This window comes from Bombus fervidus, chromosome 5, assembly GCF_041682495.2.
Source record: "Bombus fervidus isolate BK054 chromosome 5, iyBomFerv1, whole genome shotgun sequence".
In the NCBI taxonomy this organism is placed as follows: domain Eukaryota; kingdom Metazoa; phylum Arthropoda; class Insecta; order Hymenoptera; family Apidae; genus Bombus; species Bombus fervidus.
This window is the reverse complement of record NC_091521.1, coordinates 13,066,514-13,081,906: the sequence shown is the minus strand read 5'-3', so window position 1 is coordinate 13,081,906 and position 15,393 is coordinate 13,066,514. Positions and strand designations below refer to the sequence as shown.

The window sequence follows — 15,393 nt, the reverse complement described above, 5'->3', positions numbered from 1 at the left end:
ACTCGTCTGAACACCAGAGTACAATTGTTTTGTCGCGTAGAAACTCGAGATATTGTCTCTCGAAATATTAACTTTGCATACGATACTTCCGTCTTTTAGAACTCTATGATCAAAGAAAAATATTCTTTAAGGTTCTAAGGTCTAAGAGGATCGACCGAGAGTAGAATCGCCTGTAGATTCTAAAGCGATCGTTTAAGCTGTTAAAAAGGGAGTCAGAAAAAGCGAAAAAATAGCACGGCAGTTTCCACGAGTCGAGCCACCTAATTCAGGCTTAGACACAAAAATAATTCGGGTTTCTGGGTTATCGATTCCAGGAAAAGAGAAGTTTACTGGAATATTTTCTTTTCTCAAATACTTCTCGATAAACTGTTTATATTCAACAATGTTTGATAATCAGCTCGATCCGGTTTTCGTTATATTCAATCATACAATCTATACATCGAATCGTTTCATCGTAGAAAATCGATAAAAGATTTGAACGGCTGTTTAACGTGGTGCAGCAGCAAAGCAAAAGGAAAATATAACCGAGAGCATTACATAGACGGAATTGCCATAGCAAAAACGGGAAAGAGCGATTCAGTGGGCATGATAATGTTCCCAGAGCGAATCTCCATTTCCAGATGATATTGTCCCGTGTTTACGCGGCAAACGTTTCAAAATCCCCCTGGTATTCAATACGAAAGCACCGACGACAGAGGAGCCGCTAGTAAAAGGAAAGCTAACGAGGACATTGAAAATTCGTTTTTTTTTTTTTTTTTTTTTTAAATAGAACTTACTTAAGACGATTCCGTTTTACCTGTTAATGTATGTAGCGACTTAATGCCAACTATAAGACCAGATGCTGGAACCGGATGGCGATCAGAGAGGAACAGAAAGAGACAGAGAGAGAGAGAGAGAGAGAGAGGGAGGGACGCCTCGCTTTCGTCTGTGAGGTTGAAAAGAAGTTAGGGAACGTTATTGACACCGGAAGCGCAACAATAAGTCGTTAGCTGTGGGAACACGTTCCTTCTTCATAATTCCTTCGATTTTCATAGAACTAGCACAATCGGTCGGAATATTTCGAGCCGAGTTGCCATTTAACTATCAACGAAGTTAGAAACGTGTGATTCGGTTAAGCGATGGTGGTTCTCTTTCGACAGACACGGCACTGAACGACAGCTGCGTTCGAGATGAATTGAAAGCAGTGGTATGTACGAAGAACAGCGACCATTAGAGAGACCACTTCAACGACATTAAAGTTATGAACAGAAGCCCTTGGTCAACGATGGTACGTGGTTTATCTCGCTGTTCCGGCGTCGCAATCAATTTGTTTCGTCGAGCCTCTTTAACGGAACAATTAATCCTCTGAGTAGAATTTCTTGTTGTTAGAAACAAAGCGCTGTTCAAGAACTACGTTCAAAAATATTAACAATTTTTTACGATCTACGAATACTCTACATCGTAGAATAAAAGTCGTTAAGAGAAGCCAAGTTGTCCCGAAAGCGATATACGAGTCGAAGTTTCCTGGTGGTCGAGTTCTCAGACGAAGCAATCAAATTCTTGAATGCAAATGGCGTAAGACCCAGTTTTCGTTGGACGTCAGGTCAATTCGGAGCTGGTTGTTCCATTGAAAGATGAACAGGCAACGCGATACGAGGTCGGTGTAACCGCAAATTGAATTTTAGGGCGCCTGTACAGATCTCTGACGATGGATCAACGATGATAAACGTGATTTTAGGAACAGCTTCGTTAAAAGTGTAACAACGGATGTGCACAAAATGCATTCGTCCTATACATAGTCCTTTCGAATCATCGTGAAATTAGGTAGCCAGCCGATTTGCCGTTTCTTCCAGACCTCGAGAAGCACGCCACAATCTTCGTAGCGAGATCATCAGCAACTAATTTTTCATTCACCGAGAACCATGTCAAGTGAGCAATTAGATCCGAGGGGCTGCTGTTCCGGGCAATTCCTCGCAACAAACGCAGAAAACTCCGTTCCACACGGAATTTTTAATACCACGAAATCTCGCTAACGTCATGGATCAGCCTTCGCCGATGTATTCTGGAAATATGGCCGACCACGAAGTTTAATATTTCAAAGGTCAAATCCACGGTTAACCGAAGGAATTGATCGCGTGCTATACATACAGCTTCCAGGACGAAGAAAGACGTGAATTACGATTTTGCAAAGTTGAAAATTAAATTAATATCGTCAATCGAACAAGTACAATGCTCCCTTCTTCCTCTTCGGTCGTGAAATACGGTGGAGAAAATAGGAGGAAGAAAAAGAATTGTTCGTTAGCAGTAAACGCAACGCAAGCCACGGAGTTTAATTTCCACGGTTGGCGGCTCTCTGGTTTTTCGGCGGACCGTGAGAGCTACAGGGAAAAACAGAAGGATAGGTTGGCGGAACGATAGCATTGCAAAAGTTCCACTGCATTTTTTTACGACCCACTTCCGACGTGCGCCAATTTCGAGGTTGCAGCTACGGCGCGAATCGCGTACGCCACCCGACAGAGAAAAGGAAAATTAATTCCACCCCCGTCGAACACCTTTCTCAACCGCTTTCCAACCGTTTAATACATTTGTTCCACCTTCCATTCCGAAGTTGCCGATGTTAATGGCGCCAGGAGAAAAAAATAGCTATAGATTCGCTCTGTGTTTACTCCCATTACTTTACAATGCACAAGAACGATGTTATATCTCCGATATATGTAAGCGATACTTGTTGCGATAAAAATGTTCCACTGTTAAACTAAAGATTCTAATACAAAGTAGATATATTTTCTTTAATTGGACGATTAATCACAGAACATCTAGTTACATAATTTTATTCCAGCATATAGCATACCGGGTCAAAGTTGAACGACGCTTAACCCAAAATATTCTCCGCATGCCTTCCCATGATCCACCGTAATCTCCCGCAAACCGCCTAATCTCATTCACCTGATTCGTCGATTCCTCGTTCCCATCGAATTCAACGGTGTTTTGTTCGTCGATACCCTAATCCTTCATCGCAACCGTAGGAAACGTGTCGGTGGTCCTAGGGTGTGCCGGAATTACGCAACTTCATGGTCGATTGTCATTCGCAGTGCACAAAACAATGCCGAGGGAAGGATGGTCGATGTTGGAACGCGTGTCATTGCCGCGTAAGAACCATATATACTCCCTATCGTTGTACCACGATGCCAGACGCTGGATAAAAAGGAACAAACGTGGGCAGAAGGCCAGAGAATCCGCCTCTCCCCGAGATTCCTCTACTCTCGCTGCCGATGACTCATGTGCACCGCCATCGAGGCCAAAAATATGCCTGGTGCCACGCTGACGAACCGTGACGGAAAGATTGACGAACAGCGCGATACCGCTACGACCGCAACGCTCGATTGATTCGAATGAAAGATTGATTCGACAGGGGATGAGCTATTACAAGAAGTCATAATCGATTGAGAGATTTGCATCAATCTTCAATTTATGTAGGTTAATCGACGTAGGTTAATCGATAATTTAAGCGTTTAGTAGATGTTACTCGGAGAATATTAACCCTTATTCCGTAAATATACTTTCAGTAGCCTTAAATTATGCGAATCGTTCATGTTTGCAGGTTTCTTGTTACTATTCCGGACAAAAATAATACACGTTTTCGGAGTAAAGACCAAGAAGTTTAATATCTACGTATATTTTCCATTAATATCGGAAATATACACGTTTGTAAAAACCATTTACCAAAGTTTGATTCTGCGTGATTTACGGAGTTGAGCGTGCGTTAATGCCACTGCCATGACGATAATCAGAAGCATACTGTAAACATTTCAAAAATAAAGCTCTGGAGGATGTATATTTTTCCGTTCAACGATGGAAGGTATAATGTATATATAAGATAAAAAGAAAACGTGTAATAAAAAAACTTGCGAACGATTTATAAACTTCTGTTCGAGAAAAAAACCGCAAAATACCGATTTACGTCACCAAAAGTCTCATTCGGAAAGATTCGTGTGATTCATATTTCAATCTCTGTCCTCCCTTGGAAACTTTGAAACAGGAAATTCCTGTAATTCATTTCTGCACGCTTTCTTGCCCAAGGGCTCTCACCTAAGATCAAAACGAGAATTTTTCGCTTCGTAATTTGCCTGGAATTTTTTGCCGGAAAAAACTACCGCAACTCGCGTGGCTCTTCTTTAACCACGAGCACAATGACGAAGAATTAAACGCCTCGATTAAGAGCCATATAGCGCCACTCACGTGACGTTCTGCCGTAATCGAACGAAACTTGACGTCTTTATAGACGTAACGATGTTCACGATCGTTTGATAAATTTTTTCAACGAAAACGAACACGATATTTTGAATAAATACCGGGTTTTACGAAGGACGGACAATCTATTCGTGAAGCTACACTTCGGCTACGATATTATATAAATATGCGACGGGCTTCGCGAACGGCTAACATATTGATCCATCCGTCGTCCTCGAAAGCAATGCGTACACGTCTCGTTGAAGGAAACGCAGAGGAATTAGGGAGTAGAATAAGACTTGTTGCGAACGTCATTGCGAGTGATCAATGGAGCATTGTCAACGTGACAGTTTGTTTTAAGACATGTTCATACGATTGAGTTAACAGTTAATGAGGTTTGAACGATCGAAGGTTATAGCGAACGATTGATCATCGAGAGATTTCGAGTAGAAAATATCGGATGAATCGGTACATCGGTGGCTCCCCCTTCACGTCGCATTTTTGGCCAATCAATAAACGTGTCTATACGAAGCGGCGAAAAAAGAAACGGGCCATTAGAAGTAGATCGATAAGTTTCTAGCGGCAATCACGACACGTTGAGTCGATTCCTTCGATTTTAGGAATGTCAGAAACAGTCGACGAATATTTGGACAGGGACGTTATGCAAGGAATGATAGGATCGACGCAGATTCGTCGACGAAGTGGGTATCGGATCGGTGGATATCGTTAAGTTTTAGCTTAATCACTTTGACCTAAATTCCACGCGCGTTATCGAAAACGGGTCACGAAGAACGCACCGAAGAGGCCACGACGAAAACTTCACGCACCCTTCGCATAGAACCCTCTGCGGTACTATCCGTCATCGAGGCAAGAAGGCAACGAAACAGAAAGAATAAAAGGGAGAAGCACTAAAGAAGGGTAAAAAAGCGGCTATAAAAAGCAAGAAAGAAAAATCTGCAGCTCGACTGACCTGATTCTCGGAGCTGAGCAGCTTCAGCTGTTCGTTGATCAGGCTGTACTTGGAACTCTCTTCTTTTCTCAGTGCTCTCTCCTTCTTGAGCTCGGGACTCCAGAAGGTCTTGATGCTATGCATCGAGCTGCCGAGCTTTTGGTTCGTCAGCTCGAGCTCCTTCTTGAGGTTCCCGAGCTCTCGTTGGAGATCGTTGTTCTGATGTTGGAGTTCACCGATATAGCCACCGCTGTCACGCAGCATGTGCGTATTCGGGCTCTGTCTTGCCGATCTCGAACCGTACAGTTCATCTTCCAGGTAGAGTCCACGATCGCGGCTACGTTCACGAGGATCGCGTATCGGCACGAACTCGCGATCGTGATCGAGAATACCCGCGGATGCACGATCAAGGCTGGTATACCTCGCTGACATGCCCGCCGAGCTGGACATGGCGGGTCTCGAGGCGCTTCTGGATCTGTGATGTCCGCCCCCACCGCCCCCGGTTGACATACTCCTGCCCCTCTCCTCGAGCATCACGGGACTGGCGAGGTCCTCGTCGCGGGAGTAGTACGGACTGCCCAGCTGATGGTGATGGTAGCTGCCGAATCCGAGGTGCTCCGGCGAGTTGTTCCCGCTACGAGTGCCTCTCTTGCGACCCAAAGGACTGCCACGACCGCTCGCGTAGCTTCTCGACGGGCTACGATCGACAGTGGGCAACTCGCCTACGCGACGACCGCTTCGGGGCGAACGAGTACCGCCTCCTGGCCCGACCACTCCGCTTCCGCTCGAGTACGGATCTCGCGACATTGTTTCTCGATTCCGTTCTACACTTTCTATCAATCGTTTTTCTTTGATTAATGGTTCGCAGTTCGCGCGAATACTCCTTTCTCGTGGAGGATTTCGTGAGATTGCTCACTATGTCTCTACGTTCGCTGCTCCTCGGATAACTCGATAATTAAGACTCGTGATAATAAATTGGTCGATCTTTCTCGATACTTTCTTCGTGCGAGTAATTTATTCGAGTGCGCCAAGAATAATTTCGTCGTGTCTTTCTAATCTCGTTTTTCTCTAGCGTTCTATGATTTTTCTACGCGATTCGCGTTGATCTACCGTTACTTTTCGCGGATCAGCTACAAGCATATCCACCGCGTAACGCAATGTGTTTCGCGTTTCAGGCACGTGTGCCGATCCTCGATGATCCGTTTCGATCGTCCTGTTATGCCACGGTGTCCATCCAATCGAGTGCCGATCCGCCGCTCGAGATTCTCGTTTCCGTTGCAATTTTTCACGCAACGTGGTCCCGAATCGGTTTGGCAGCTCTTCTACTCTACGCGAAAATGTTTGTCCGCGAGCGGCGAGCATTGACGACAACGCCTAACGCGTCGATCGAAGAGAGGTCCGGCGATCGATCGGCTTCATCGTTCAACAGATCCACCTTAACCAACTCGAATCACCGGCAAGCCAGTTCTCTTTCTCTCTCCTTTCTTTCTCTTGCTATTCCTTGCCAAGGATCCACCTTCTTGCTGGAAAGCCGTGCCGCACGCGTGGCTCGTCCCGTGTATGCGTGAGGTCACGACCCTCGTACTCGACGATCGATCTTTGACCTTCTTTCACCGGCAAAGCCCATCGAGTGGAGATGGATAGAGATCGAGGGGGAGAGAGAAAGAGAGGAGGACGATCCCGTTTCCGCGACGAATCCGTACTCCACCGGCGCACCGTACCGATATTCTCCTTAATCTTCCCTCTTCCTCCGTATCTCTTCCGATCGCTCCTCTCTCCCTCGCCCTCCGTCTCGCGAGTCCTTCGGACGGAACTGAGTTCCTGATCTCCGTTCGTGTCGCGGTGTCCAGTCGCGAGAACCGACTCTCTTCCGCGAACCCTCTGCCGACACGGGGCGAGCAGAGTGGTCGGGGCGCGTGCGTGCGTATTTTACGCGCGTCTGTTTACCAGCCGTGTGTCTACACGCGCCGCGGCGTTCCCGTTTCGCGAAACCCGTACCACCTCAGCTCCCTCCTTATCGATCTCATCCTCGCGTCTCTTCTCTCCGGTCCCGTGATCGTCTCGCCTCCACGTTCTCGGTGTTCGCGTTCCTCTATATTCTTCCTCCCTCGCGCCTCCACGCTCCTTCCCCTCTCACCCTTCCTATCTCACCCTCTCCTCTCCCTCTTCTGTCTTCGTACTCTCCTCGTCACCGACCACGACGACGATCACGACGCCGATGACGACGACGACGACGACGACGAAGACGACGATCAACCGACCGATCCGACCTACCGCCCGAACCGCCACTATCCACCATCCACCACGACTCGACACCGCCACACGTCCGTGCACCACTCTCTCTCTACCCGCTACCGCCACCAACCTCGCCGCCGCCGCCACCGCCGCCGCCGCGCACACACCTACGTGCCCTCTCTCTCTTTCGCCCTCGGGCTCGCCCTCGCTTTTCCCTCCGCGCACATACACACAAGCTCGCGCGATCGCACACCCTTCTAAGAAACGAGAGAGCGTGGCGGCGCGCCAGAGTACACGCACGATCCTGCCGAGATTGATAGATGCTTCCGTGAGACCGGAAGCGTGCCGGCAGATCTTGTTTCGTTCGAGGCAACGCGCTCGCAACCGGCCTATTCGGTGACCACACGCCGCAACACCACGCACTCACGGGACTAAACTGTAACCGCTAGCGAACCACCCTTTCGTTTCACCGTCGCCGGCTGCCTCGTTCCTTCCTTCTCTCTTTACGTTCTCCTACTCTCTTCTCTTCTCCTCTCCTCTCTCCAGGCAAAAGCGGCGCGCACGCTGTCGAGCCTCTCTCCCCTACCCCCGTGATCACACGAGCACGTCGCGGCGTCGTCTCGTGTACGCACGCCACTACGATTCCCACCACCACCACCGACTACTACTACTAGCAGCGATTAAGTGGACCGCGTCGGCAGCGCCCTCCGTCGACGTCATCGACGTCGTTACGACGGACTACTACTATCGCGAGCACGAGCATCACGCGTCGCGTCGTTCGCTCGATTCCTCGCGCTCACCCCCACCGTACACCCCTCCGACTATATTCCCCGACCGTCGTCACCCCACCAGTCGACTTCTTCGTTCCTCCCTCCTGCGCAGATGGTTGCCGGCGCGCGCGCGCAGATCCATGCCGGGTCGACGGATGATTTTTGGACCAGCTCGGGACGATTCGACGGCTTACGTTTCCTCTTCCTACGGGTTTTGTTTGCCTATCCGCTCTTCTGCCGGATAGAAGGGGAGCGGTCTCTAATGGGAAAACTTTGTCCGGAGGAATTTCACGGAGATCCACGTTGTTCTTTGCCTTTTTCCGACTCGGCCAACTTTTGTTTCACCTCACTTCGGGGTGAAAGGCCGTTCCAGGGTTTATTTTAGTTCCAAGGGTTGAAATTTGTTGTTGCAAATATCGTTTCGTGTCGGAAGTTCGGTTTTGATGCAGGTTTTGATGCAAGTAATCTGATGTAATTTGACTTGGGGTGGACGTTATTGGTTCTCGAGCACCGAGAATGAAAAATTTGCAAGATTTATCGCTGTGGGCGTAATTGCACGACGATAAACGAGGACGGTCACAGAGTTGAGCGACGTGTTCTGTACCATCGGTGAAAAACGATGAGAACCGTCATCAATTCGTTTCGTTACGATTGTCAATGGCTGGTGAATGAAGAGTTAAAAGGCTGACAAACGCACCACCGGATCGTGAATGGTGGTCAATCGTCTAGGGCACCCTTGTCCAAGATATCGTCTTTTCATCCTTTAAAACCTATTCCTCAAAGTTATTTTTTAAGAATATCTTTTAACAAACAATACATTGAATATCACGATAAATGTAAAATGCAGCAAACATACATAGTCTTCGTCTAAAGCGATCTTTATAAAATTCTAAACTTTGAGGAGTCTTCCTCTGTAAATAGAAGTATTGCAATTTCTTGGGGTTTCTGCTACGCAAATTTTGAATGGAAATACGTCAACGTGGTGCCTAGTTTGCGTGACACGTTCCTGAATGCACGTTCCACTTCGCAACCCCTCGTCTCACCCCTCTGGCGTCCGTCGACCCGGCGTACGACATCGCAATCAATGAAGCTACGATTCACCGAGCAGTGCCGTGCCACCAACTGGCTCCTAAAGTTCCAATTTCATGAAACCAGACGTGTCATCAATTTTCCCCGTAACAGTTGGTAATATCGTACGAAATACAGAAAAGAACGAGCCACAAATTTACATTGAAATTTTAAGGGTACTTCTGTAATTTTAGACCGAGCAGATGACGGTCGTCGTTTGAAACTTCGTATTTCTACCTTTATCTCTTCCGCAGGGATAAGTTGCGAGCATCGTTGCGAATTTATATCGATTCACGCGGAATTGGGAAATTGTGTTATTCTCGAACGAAGAATTTAGAGCGGAAAGACGTGTCTTCGTTGGGAAAAGTTGGGAATCGTTGCCGTTGCTCGTGGAAGGTGAAGGAAATGCGCAAGCCCGTGTTTTACGATCGGCTAGCGGCTTCTTTGACAACACAGACGCCGGGGGAAAGTCTTCCCCGTTTTTCATTCCTCCGTGTTTCATCCTAATCTCCAAGGGGTGAAACTCGTCACCTTCGAATTCGCATTTTCCTCTGACTAACTCGTGTTTACCCGATGACTCAACTTTTCAAAAGGTCCGTCGTGTAACAGAAATCCGGAGAATCCCTCGTGAAATATTGTTGCCCGTTGTTTGATATCAGGGATCAGTTGGCGTCACTGGAAAAATCACTTTCATAAAAAACTACCAATTCGTTATTTTTGAGAATCCGAATTGTATCCGTGAAGAATAAAAAGTTTGTTTTTCCTGTGCATTATTTATTTCTTCATAAACCTTTCATTTTGTTTCGTTTCGTACAAGTTTTATATTTCTATTGCTGGCAATTCTAGCGTTAATATCGATAGGAAGAAAGAGAAATAAATCTATCAAGAAATAATTTTATCTTTATTTACGTTTACGCGAAAAAGAGTAAAAAACGGGAAATAACATGTGTCACGTCATTCGACAATAATCACGATGATCTATCGGCATCCGCTATCGCAAAGTCCGAGCGATCGTCGACCTTTGCACTTCGATGCCTCGCCGTTTCGATATTGACCGACGATATCGTGAGCGGATCACGCTTGGCTGAACTTCATTCTCCAATTAATTTAGACACGATAGGCGACGTCTCCCATTCAGAGAGGCCGTATTCATAATACGGTACCAACATTTGCATGCTTCCGACGCTACTTCATTCGACAGTGTAACGTTTCCTTTTAATTTTGATTCAACCGTGACAAAATAATGTTGTAGTCGTGGATCAATCAAACTGTCAGATAAACGCTTGATTTTAACAAGGTATCGTATGTTTTCATCGTCGACACATTGTCGATGAAATTGGAAATCACTGATTTCATTACCAAATATTCAGTATTAATAATCAATATTTTAAAAAGAACGATGCGAAGAGATTGATATGATAACGACACTCAAGAATATAATCTTTTCATTGCTTATCGTTAATTAAGATACGATATCTATAAAAGTTCCGCAATTCGATTGCAAATTTTTGCACAGGACATATACGCTCATTATCGTATTGCTATACATTCAGATTATACTAATTACTAGAATTTGTTGCACTCATTTTAAAAGAGGAACGTTGCAAGTGTGAGGTTTCCTTTCATTTCATTAGCAAGATTATCCATAATCATCTCGAAGAATAGGTACCTTAGTCTAGGAACTCTAGTCAGGGTTTTGAACTCTACACCACTTCCACATCTTTAAAAAGGCCGTCGCTCTTGACAAAAAGAAAAGAGTTTTTCCCGATGACTTTCCAGAATGTTTGCAGAGATGTTTCTCTAACCGGTCTCATATGCTGCACACAACGTTGAACGCGGTCACGTGTAAGAATTCCACGTGGTGTCAACGATCTACCAATGCGATCAACGATTAACAGCGTGCGTCTTTGTCCGCAACAGCGATGCTCGTCTACTGCAAGACGTTCGTTTAAGGACACAGCCGACCCGTGGACTGGTTGTTCCCACTTGACCGTGAGCACGCCGCCAGGCAAAGTGATGAAAGTTAAGTGGCGCAGCCTAAGGTCGTTACCACTCTCGTTACCGTACGCGTCGTTCTCTGCGTTCAGTAGACGATGACCACTCGCTGGCGTCGCATCGTTCCTCCCGTTGAAAACCTGCTCGTAAACCGATGGACATGAGGACCAGGTTGCCAACGTTGTTCCTGTTGCTAGGATGGCTGTCGTGTCTATTGGTACACAGAGTTCACTCGTTGAATCCGGACGCTGGCTCTTGGGTGCGTCCCACTCAGGGCGAACCATGGCCCAGTCCAACAAATCGCATGGTGCGCAATGCGTTCTATCTTCTGCGACCCTCGACTTTCCAATTTAACGTGAGTAATTGAAGAAGGTAATTCCATGGGGAGACGTTTCGTTTCCTACGTGGGTATTTCTAATTGGTACTTTACGTAGAGCAAGTTTAAGTGTTTCACGGGGACATTGGCGACTGAAGTTTCTGGTTCCAAAAGACTTGTTCGTTGATTGTAGAGTCTATGATAGTTGGACGAAAGTTGTAGGTTTGTTGCGTTTCATGGCTTTATGATAGCGGAGCTTTCTTCGGTAGGAAGCGAATAGCAAAGCGTAGAGGTATCTTCTTCCGGAAACAGGTTTCCTTTGACTGGGGGACTCGCTCTTGGAAATTCGGCCCAAGCGCGTGCAAATTTTTATAAAAAGTTAATTTCATAGTCGGAACGTGCTTGTCAATATCCGCTATCTTGTTCCGTTGTCTTGTTTTTTAGTCCAACTTGTATCGTTTTCGATGTATCCGCATTTGCTGCAGATAACTCTCTGAGTCGTTATCTTAATTATACTACGCGCGTGATTTATCTGTGTGACGTATAGCGAGAACGCAAAGTCAGGTTTCCTGCAATAATTATGGCTTCAAATTGACAATTAATGTTATTTTGTCTAAATTGAAGTGAATCGGTTTCGCAGGTGATCGGCGGCGCATGCGATATTATGACGGATGCGGTGGAGAGGTATAAGGCAATTATTCTAACGGAAGCACGAATAGCGAAGATTTCGTCGCAAGGCCATCCTAAATTCCCAGTAAGAGACGATGCAACCATCAAAGGTACTCTTAGCGCTTTGGATATTCGCGTGACAATGCCTTGCGAGATGGATGGCAATCACTGGCCTCATTTAGAGATGTCGGAATCATGTAAGTGCTTCTGCTATAACGGAAAGTAGCAAAATGATCGTGCATTCTTAATAAGAAACTTGATGTAACATAAGCAACATGTTCCCGAACAGTTGTGTCAAGTCATTAAGACAGCTGGTAAGTGGATTAGCGCGAATGGATCTCGTTAAATAACATCGTCATTCTTTATTTCATCTTCGACCAATAACATAGAATTTATATGCGTCTTATTCGTCAATGATACAATTACGAGATCACGAAAGCTTCGAGAGGCAAGATGCTTACAAGTATCCAGAAATTGCAAACATTAAAAAGACGTTTAATGATACGCGAATAAACGAGTCAAAAGGAAGATTGAAACGAAGCCACGTTACGAAGCCTGATTTTTCTTCATCGTTCTTTATTTAACTCCGCTTGGAAGTCGAACCAAGCGATTAACTGTAGAAATAGCGTGAAGATTATACGCACGCACATTCTACCATTATTGTGCAAGATTTAAATCTTTTACACGCGATAGTTCTTTCTTCTTCGTTTTCCTTTTTGAATGAAACGAACGAGTCACGATAAGGATCGATAAATATTCCACGGAGTTCCAAGGTTCTCGTTAAAGGAACTCGATAGAAATTTTAAGTACTACGATAGACCTGAAAGATTGGTCGACTTTTGCAAACACCGGTAGGAGGAGATGCGTCTTCTCCGAACAGATTTAAACTCGAATCGATTGAACTTTTGCAGACGCTCTCGTGATCAACGAAAACTCTACAGTCGCGAATCTGGTAGGTGTGTCGATATGGGGAGTTCTTCGAGGTCTCGAGACATTTTCTCAGCTCTTAATGCCAGCTGGTAATGGTTCTCACGTAAGTATGTGCATAAAAAACGAATAAATATGAAAAAGGTATTATAAGTACGCGTTTCTTTTGTAGTTGAAAATCAGATGTCAGACCATTCAGGATGCTCCAAAGTTTCCTCATCGTGGACTACTGTTAGACACGTCTCGTCATTATTTGCCCATCTCTGATATAATGCTTACTCTGGACGCCATGTCCTATAATAAAATGAACGTTCTTCACTGGCACATCGTCGATGACAACAGCTTCCCTTACCAGAGCTCCAGTTATCCGGAACTGTCCGCCAAGGGAGCGTACCATCCCTCAATGGTATACACATTAAACGATATCCAGACGATCGTTGACTACGCCAGGCTAAGGGGCATTCGAGTGATGCCGGAATTCGATACTCCTGGACATACTAGGTCATGGGGTTTAGCTCATCCTGAACTATTGACCACTTGCTACGGTAAATACACTATACTCCGATCGATTTCTGACTACAAAATTTTTCCACAATTATCAAATTTTAAATTAATATTCTATTTAAATTTTTTGATACTACTAAAAACTTAATGATTCCAAACTTGTGAAGGATAATATATGTACATACACGTGTAGGTCTATTAAATTCCCTTTTTAATCCGTCTCTTTACTTTTCTATAATTATTTAATCTCTCTATCACTAATCGTTTAACCATTCGAGAAAACGGTGGAATTTCTAAACTGTCATATGAAAAATATTATTAGATAACGAAGGAAAGGCAAACGGGAAATTGGGTCCAATGAATCCGACGAATCCGCAGCTTTACGAGTTCCTCAGTCGTTTATTCGCCGAGATCGTACAGGTATTTCCGGATCAATACGTTCATCTTGGCGGCGATGAAGTGCCATTCGATTGTTGGATGAGCAATCCGGTGATCAATTCGTATATGAAATCGCACAACATGTCCAGCTATACGCAACTCGAGAGCGAGTACATCGGCAAGCTTCTTCATATCACCAATTCTCTTCAGGCGAGCACGATCGTATGGCAGGAGGTAAAGTATCACCCTATGGTGTTTGTTCGTCTCATAAAATGAAGCTGAAGACGACCGGGTAATAAAAACCGATAGTGAACCTATTAATCGCTCGCCTTGTGATTGCTTCGTGCGTGAGATTGCAAATGAAACGATCGCGTTTTATCATCAACGAACGTTCCGCGCGAGGAAAACACGTCAAATAAATGGTATATTTTAGACGATGATATCGTTTACTGCTTGGGTCGGTCGTACAGAAAAATATTCATTTTTCATAACATCAAAAGACAGCAAATATTCCATCGTGATAAGTGTCCCAAAGCAAATTTATTGGTCGTTTGCATTGGCGTTAAAGGATGAATGAAATATGAACCAGAAGCTGGGTCAGTGAATTGAGATCTAAATCGTTGTTGGTTTTCAGGTATTCGAAAATGGAGTCGTCATGCCGAATAGTACCGTAGTGCACGTGTGGACTGGCCAGTGGGCGAAGAAGTTGGAGAACGCGACCAAAGCTGGACATCCGGTACTGTTATCAGCCTGCTGGTATTTGGATCATATCGCTGGTGGCGGTGACTGGAAGAAGTTCTACAAATGTGACCCATTGTCGTTCGCCGGGGTGTCATCAAACTTGACTAAATTGATGCTGGGTGGCGAAGCTTGCATGTGGGGAGAATTTGTCGACAGGTAAGTTATTTGTTCTTTCGTCGCGTTTAATTGAACTTGAATCCATGTGGATAAGTCTTTAAAATATATTCAATTGATTCGAGTAGCTGCAACATACAATCGGAGATTTATCCGTCGAATGGGTCGAATTGAAAAATTGACGTTCTTGTTTCTAGGAATAATGTGCATTCAAGAATATGGCCTCGTGCTAGTGCAGCTGCAGAGCGTCTTTGGAGCAGTACGAAACCAGACGAATACAAGGCTGCTCAACGTCTCGAGGAGCATGCTTGTCGCATGAACAGGCGTGGAATTCCGGCGCAACCACCGAATGGGCCTGGATTCTGCGTGATGTAATAGAAGGACACTTAGCTTAACAATTCTATTTAGGTGTGCCAGAAACACACGTCACGCTTTAACAAGTGATTAATGACTATTTACGAAAAAAGAAGTCGCAATGTAATAAAGAATAAAGTGTTTCTAAAAGTTGGTCCGATAAT

General features: G+C 45.3%; 2 protein-coding genes across 7 annotated transcripts in view; one reads left to right on the top strand and one right to left on the bottom strand.

The window, feature by feature from the left end:
- Nucleotides 1-7,493, bottom strand: part of Brp (ELKS/RAB6-interacting/CAST family member bruchpilot) — a 68,182-nt gene extending 60,689 nt beyond the window's left edge. For 2 of the 6 annotated variants that reach the window (XM_072003258.1, XM_072003260.1), the window contains exon 1: nucleotides 5,180-7,481. In XM_072003258.1, the coding sequence (XP_071859359.1) occupies nucleotides 5,180-5,965 (786 nt within the window). In that variant the 5' untranslated portion in view covers nucleotides 5,966-7,481. Of the gene's footprint in view, nucleotides 1-5,179 lie in introns of all 6 variants that reach the window. The other 4 variants (XM_072003255.1, XM_072003256.1, XM_072003257.1 and 1 more) reach the window with 4 other exon arrangements.
- A 3,735-nt stretch (nucleotides 7,494-11,228) lies between these two features.
- LOC139987245 (beta-hexosaminidase subunit beta) lies at nucleotides 11,229-15,382 on the top strand. Its single transcript, XM_072003266.1, has 7 exons — nucleotides 11,229-11,581; nucleotides 12,183-12,408; nucleotides 13,123-13,244; nucleotides 13,311-13,683; nucleotides 13,965-14,254; nucleotides 14,655-14,917; nucleotides 15,073-15,382. The coding sequence occupies exons 1-7, from the start codon at nucleotides 11,381-11,383 to the stop codon at nucleotides 15,248-15,250; spliced, it is 1,653 nt and encodes a 550-aa protein (XP_071859367.1). The 5' UTR covers nucleotides 11,229-11,380; the 3' UTR covers nucleotides 15,251-15,382.
- Nucleotides 15,383-15,393: the final 11 nt, after the last annotated feature.

What these genes read in the sequence shown, in the direction of transcription:
- LOC139987245 (XM_072003266.1), top strand. Translation starts at nt 11,381, where the DNA reads ATGGACATGAGGACCAGGTTGCCAACGTTGTTCCTGTTGCTAGGATGG. An exon ending in TTTAGAGATGTCGGAATCAT is followed by an intron (nt 12,409 to 13,122) that starts GTAAGTGCTTCT and finishes GAACTTTTGCAG; the next exon opens with ACGCTCTCGTGATCAACGAA. An exon ending in ACTATTGACCACTTGCTACG is followed by an intron (nt 13,684 to 13,964) that starts GTAAATACACTA and finishes AAATATTATTAG; the next exon opens with ATAACGAAGGAAAGGCAAAC.